General features: G+C 39.0%; 1 protein-coding gene across 4 annotated transcripts in view; it reads right to left on the bottom strand.

Moving 5' to 3' along the window:
• Positions 1-841: 841 nt before the first annotated feature.
• Positions 842-6,004, bottom strand: part of htr2cl1 (5-hydroxytryptamine (serotonin) receptor 2C, G protein-coupled-like 1) — a 103,712-nt gene continuing 98,549 nt past the window's right edge. For all 4 annotated transcript variants that reach the window (XM_084108316.1, XM_084108317.1, XM_084108318.1 and 1 more), the window contains 2 exons: positions 4,736-4,936; positions 842-3,253 (listed from right to left, as the gene is read on the bottom strand). In XM_084108316.1, the coding sequence (XP_083964442.1) occupies positions 2,295-3,253; positions 4,736-4,936 (1,160 nt within the window). In that variant the 3' untranslated portion in view covers positions 842-2,294. The remainder of the gene's footprint in view (positions 3,254-4,735; positions 4,937-6,004) is intronic.

The raw sequence follows: 6,004 nt of genomic DNA, 5'->3' as shown, positions 1-6,004 counted from the left end.
AGCCTTGACCACCTCCCACCAAAATAAGGACCGACTGGAGCAGCAGAGGAAGAAAAAAAATAGCACTTTACCTCAGAAATCTTTACAAAATAACAGTGAGGACGGTCCAATAAGACTACATTGCGTAATTCCATTATGTACTGTCGTCTGATAAATGCCAGTTACGGTTGAACCCATTATAAGCACAAACAGGTAAAGACAAATTAATGGGCTTTTCTAAACAGAAATGTCCCCACTGCGGGGATGTTAGGAATATATTTTTGTAAATTACTGTGTAAATTCAAATTGTTAAAATTTGAGGTCAGAGTAGGCCTATGCATAATTTGTTTCTTATTCCGTACATTTGCATTTCTATCAGTAGATGGCAGCACCGTTAAGTATATGTATATATTGTATTTAAGCACAATTTTAATTAACTTTACGTCATCGTGTGGCTTTTAATTTTACAACCTGCGTTATTGTCAGCAGTTTACACCAAACTCATTTTAAGAGTTTATAAAAGAGGAATTAACATTATATAATTTACTGACATTAATTCCATGCTAGTTCATAGTACTTAAACTGTATGTATAAGATAAATTGTTTTTTTTTTTTCTAGTCTGAGGTAAAATATCTAAACATATGGCTTAGAGATGTAATTTCCACAAAACGATTTTAAATATGTAATTGTGTTTAAGATGTAAAGATGTCCCGCCCACTGATGCATATGGCACTGTCCATGGTCCTGGAATCAATTTGATTCCACTGTAGGTAGATGTACCCAAACTCTTAAAGATATGTTTAAATCTACAATACTTTACAAACACAATGACCACCACAGTGAGGGGTACTGCAGAATGAATGATAATAGTTTTTTTTTTTATTAAATAAATAGCAGCTTCACCAAATGATAACATTGTGAGGATGATGGGAGTTTTTTAACAAAAAAAAAAAAAAGAGGATCTGGTAAAACATTTACAGGCTATGGTATAAACATGGGAGTTTGAACAAGGGCAGGTGATACAGGAGAAATTCTAAGGTTCTACACAGGAAAACAGCAAAAATGTACAGCTTTATACATTATATATATCCCTAGACTGAGCATTTTTGGTCTTACTGACCAACATCTGTTGCCATGGAGAGTTCGTCCAAAAAAAAAAAAAAGTAAATTGTTTTAGTACTCTTGTCTGTTGTGCACTTTTGTTGCTTCTCTCATTCTGTCATGACCACTTGATGAGGCAGCACACAACTAACCTTACATTCACAGGACAGCGTGTTCCCCAGAGCTAGAGGCAAATCACTTTAATACCTGCTGAAAAAAATCCTTGAGAAGCAGTTTGGACTGGACTAAAGCTCAAACTGCATTACATTTTAGCATTAAAGATGCAAATTGAAATTCTTGATCAAAGGTTTATGTTAAGTATTGGCATCTTTGCACAACTGATTTAAGGCTGCTCAAATTCTGTGTAAAGACATAATGCTGTATAAAAGCCAGACTAAATTTTGCCTGCTCTGACCCACCTTAGCCCCATCTATAAATGTATACTATTGAAATTGCTGTGTAAATAGATGTATTCCCCCTCTGAGCAGCATTAAACAGTTTGTGTAAAGACACCAAACCACCAATTCAAAAGCGCTTCTGTGCCACCTTTACAGTGTAAATTTGGCATATGACTTTCACCCCATTGTTCTGTTAGGTCTAGTTTGCTATAGGTCACTGTGAGAGGTGGTTTGCAGTCATTTCCTCAGTATTGTTAGGTCAGGAAATAAGATGTGACCCCCAACTGTATAATCGTTTTACTGCCACTTGCTAATTCAGCATATCGTACTGGAGGTGTTTACAAGTTACACAAACAATGATCTGAATTGCAAATGTATTTATCATCTATATTGTAATGCAACTAGCTTGGATGACACAGTAACTCTTTTTTGGGGATTTTTGGGTCTGTTTGTAATTATTCAACTGACCACATGAGGATGCTATGACTCTATCTTACACAAACTGCTGTCTCATAATGTCCAGTGCTGCTTTAGTAAGAGACCAGGTGCTCATGCAGTACTTAATGGCATTCAAACATCTGAACCTGTTAACACACACACGCACACACACGCATGCATGCACGCACGCACACGTTACATTCCATCTCCCTTTTCCAACCTTGGTCAGATTATCGTTTCTGTAGCTAACTCAGCATACATTCTATGCTGTGATACAGTCGATGAGAGTTACAAGTTCTTGTCATCTCAAGATCTAAGCATAACTTGGAGCTCTGTCACACCTGTCCTATTTTCCACGTCAAACTAAAAGATATTTTTCAGACACTGCTGGTGTGTTCTGTGTGATTGTGACCGCTGCTGATGGAGAGCTCTGATGTTCCCAGTTTCAGCTCCAGTCCGGGGTCAGTGTCCATGTCATGGGGCTCCAGATTTCGGATTCCGTTCCCGTTCCCATTGCGGCAGTTACTGTTCCGGTCGATCGAAACTTTTTCACAGATCACGATAGGCGTGACAGCATGGGATGGACAAGGAACGTGTATAGCGATGGGTTTAAGCCCCACCTGTTTGTACTGGCAGTGCAAGTAGCTTGAAAATGCCCTTCGGTAGGTCTTGTTAAACAAAGTGTACACTAAAGGGTTGACACCTGATGAGATGTAACCCACCCAAACGAACACATTGAGCAGTTCCAAGAGCAGAGGCTCGTTACAGGCTCCACGGCAGAGGACATACAGAACGTTAGTGATGAAAAAGGGACACCACATGAAAAGGAAAAGGAAGAACACTACACCCAACACTTTGGATGCTCGCCGCTCGTTCTTGATGGCCTGCATCATGCCTCGCCGCCCGCGGGCTCCACCTGGGTCCCGTCCAGCGGGCGAATTCATTTGAGACGGCGCTTCTGAACTTGGGATTATTGAGATGGTGTCCGGGGGCACGGTCAGACCGAGCGCGTTTCCATCGCTGTTGCTGATCCGTAGACAGTTCAGACTGCTGCGACGTGAAGGAGCCGACGACGGCTCCAACTGGGAAGTGGGTGGAGCAGGAGGTTGCAATGGCTGCTGAGAAGAGGCTTTGCCCTCGTAGAGGAAGACTGTGGCCTGACGCTGAAGTGCTTGGACAGTGAGACAATACGTGACCACCATGATGACCAGAGGAATGAAGAAAGCAACAAAAGAGCCAACCAGTATGAAGCGTTCCTCGTTCAGAGCACAGTTGTCATTTATAAGGACCTTATCTCTGTTACGCAGTCCGATCACTGGGATAGGCATTGAGATACCTGGAGTTGGGGAAAAGTAAGAGAGAGAATATTAAACAAATATACGTAAAAAAAAAAAAACACCAAAGAAACAGTCTGACTAACAAAGTCTGAGACAGATGCTGGAGACAAGAGACCAACGGCCTCAGCGAATTCTGAGACAAATCTTCTCGCTTATCCGACTAGATCAGTATTCCTGATGGTTGAGAGAGAGACAATTTTATTTAATTAGAGCAGATGAATGAGACTGTCAAGGCAGATAGAAACCTTAATGCTGTTTTGGATCCAGATAAGAATCAAATAAACATTGGGCTCACGTTCAAACAAGAGAGAGGTTAGATGTGTGAACTCTCTGTCGTCTGCACTGTCATTACTAAGTCTTTAGCAAATAAGACAAGAACCTTCTATGGAGAAAAGAGATGAACAAGAGACAAAGAGAAACATAAAAGGAGGATAGAAAAAACATTGTTGCTATCGTTAACTATTAAAAATCTTTTTTTTTTGTTAGCTGGAAAACAAAACTGAAATAAATTAAAATATAAATATCTAATGAAAAACCTAAATGAAATGCCTTGGCAACTAGCTTAATAAATAAAAATAACTTTATATCAATAAAATATTATTAAAAATATTATTGAAAACCATAATGGTATAGAAAAAACTAAAAACTAAAATACCTACGCCACACTCTGAGATGGAAACAATAGAGGAGGGGAAAGCCTATGTGGGTGAGAAAAAGAGAGACACTATGTCCAAGAGAGTGTTTAGGCTTGCATTAATTTCAAAGAAAAACAGGGAAAGAAGAGTTTATTTTTCTAGAAATAAGTCCACTAAAATCATTAAACCTTAAAACACCAGTTGCATCAATCAATCAATAAATTCAGACAATCCTTTAACTCTGCTGTTGGATTAGATCAGACGACTCTAGAGGGCGCTAATGTAGAAGCATGCCAATCCCTTAGCATTCCACACACAATGACAGGCTGTGGTTTACTTTATTGAACCGTAGGTGGTGATCTTCACTACAAGTATGCGATAACCAGACCACAAACATTCAATTAATCTAAGCCACTCTGAATTTAGAGGAGCTGTTCTTGTGATGGAGAAAATCACCACAATCACCAAACCGGCGCTTGTTTATACAATGTCATTTCAAATCATTTTCATTGTTGCTGATCTGAGGGCCTCTTAGACCAAGCTGGAGCCTTGAAAAAAACATAATCTGGTATTCTGAGTCCTGTGAGATATGAACACATTCCAGTAATAGATTCAAGAGGATTGCAGTGAACTGACATTGACTTCAGTGGGTACAAATGGTACAACTGTTCAATCTAAAGACCTCTACTGTCATTGGAAAATAATGTTGTGTTTGTCCTTTCTTTTCTTCTGCAGGATTTTCAGGCTGCTGCTCTGCTGGTTATCTGGGATTTCCGCACCATTTCAGGCATCTACATACTTGTTTTTGTAAGAAATAATCAATGATAATATCAATGTTTCTCTGACCTATTGAAATGGTCCAAACTGCAGCGATCTTCAGCATGGCCTTGGTGCGGGAGTTGAAGCGACTGTGCTCAATCGGATTGCGAATGGCCACGTAGCGGTCGAGGGAAATGGCACACAGGTGCATGATGGAAGCAGTGGAGAATAGCACGTCCAGATATATCCAAATAGGACAGAGAGCACTGGGCAATGGCCAGGCATAATCTGGAAAGATACAGAGAGAGAGAGATTGCTTTGAAAACATCTTTAATAAAACACATGAATAAAAAGAAAGAAATGAAAGAAAGAAAGAAAGAAAGAAAGAAAGAAAGAAAGAAAGAAAGAAAGAAAGAAAGAAAAGAAAGAAAGAAAGAAAGAAGTCAAAGTGGTCCTGCATGGCAGATCACATTATAAAAGTCCAGACAACTGACTTCAGACCAAGAGCTAAAAAAGACTGTTATGTCAGCAAGCTTTAAATAACCAACATTAAGAAACAGTCAGGTTATGTAAAAAAGAAAGTAATTTAGAGTAGGTTCAAAGATGAGAGAGAGAGAGAGAGAGATACCCACACACACCGTCACACTGGGTCTTCAAGATAATACCAGAATTATAAAACAGCCCTGCTTCTTAATTTGTCTTATTTGTGAGTTTGTTTTCCAGCTCAAAACAGTGTGATGTGAAACACCTGCATTATTTGCGTAAAACAATTATTTAATTTAATAAAATGTTTCCTTAATGTGACTTAATAAAAACTAGATTTTTAGAGTGGTTTTGTCTGTCACCGCCAAGATGTTATGATGTTGTGGGGTGGCTGCCAGTGAATTGCTATGCAGTTGCTAGGATGTTTTGGGTTGTTACCAGGACATTTGCCAATTGTGTTTCTAAAGTGTTTTGGTGGTAACCTACTGTTTCAGATCGAAAGAACCCATCCCTAAACCTCATAATTTGAGTTAATATTCATGTCTATTTTGGGCAAGCTGCACGACTACTGTTGTAATAGTGATGTTAGCTTTAGCAAGCACCTCTAATCAAGAGTTTCTGGCCAACATTCAAGTTCTTGTAAATTTTAGTTCCATGTGAGACTGGTCTCGAGACCATTTTTTGAAGGTCTCTGTCTTGTCTCGGTTTCAGACATAATTCATGGGATTGAATGTACTAATTTCAAACTGCAAACGTGATATTGATTTTTATGAAAAAAATTGATTTTAAAAACATCTTTGAACTGCCACTCTGCAATGCAAAGATGAATTTTGTTCATTCTTGCCCAGCTTTGATCTTGACTTTGTCTCACTT

The sequence above is a fragment of the Abramis brama genome (genome assembly GCF_963993115.1).
Source record: "Abramis brama genome assembly, chromosome: 3".
NCBI lineage: Eukaryota > Metazoa > Chordata > Actinopteri > Cypriniformes > Leuciscidae > Abramis > Abramis brama.
Note: the sequence above shows the minus strand (reverse complement) of the source record. Positions and strands in the feature narration are given on the sequence as shown.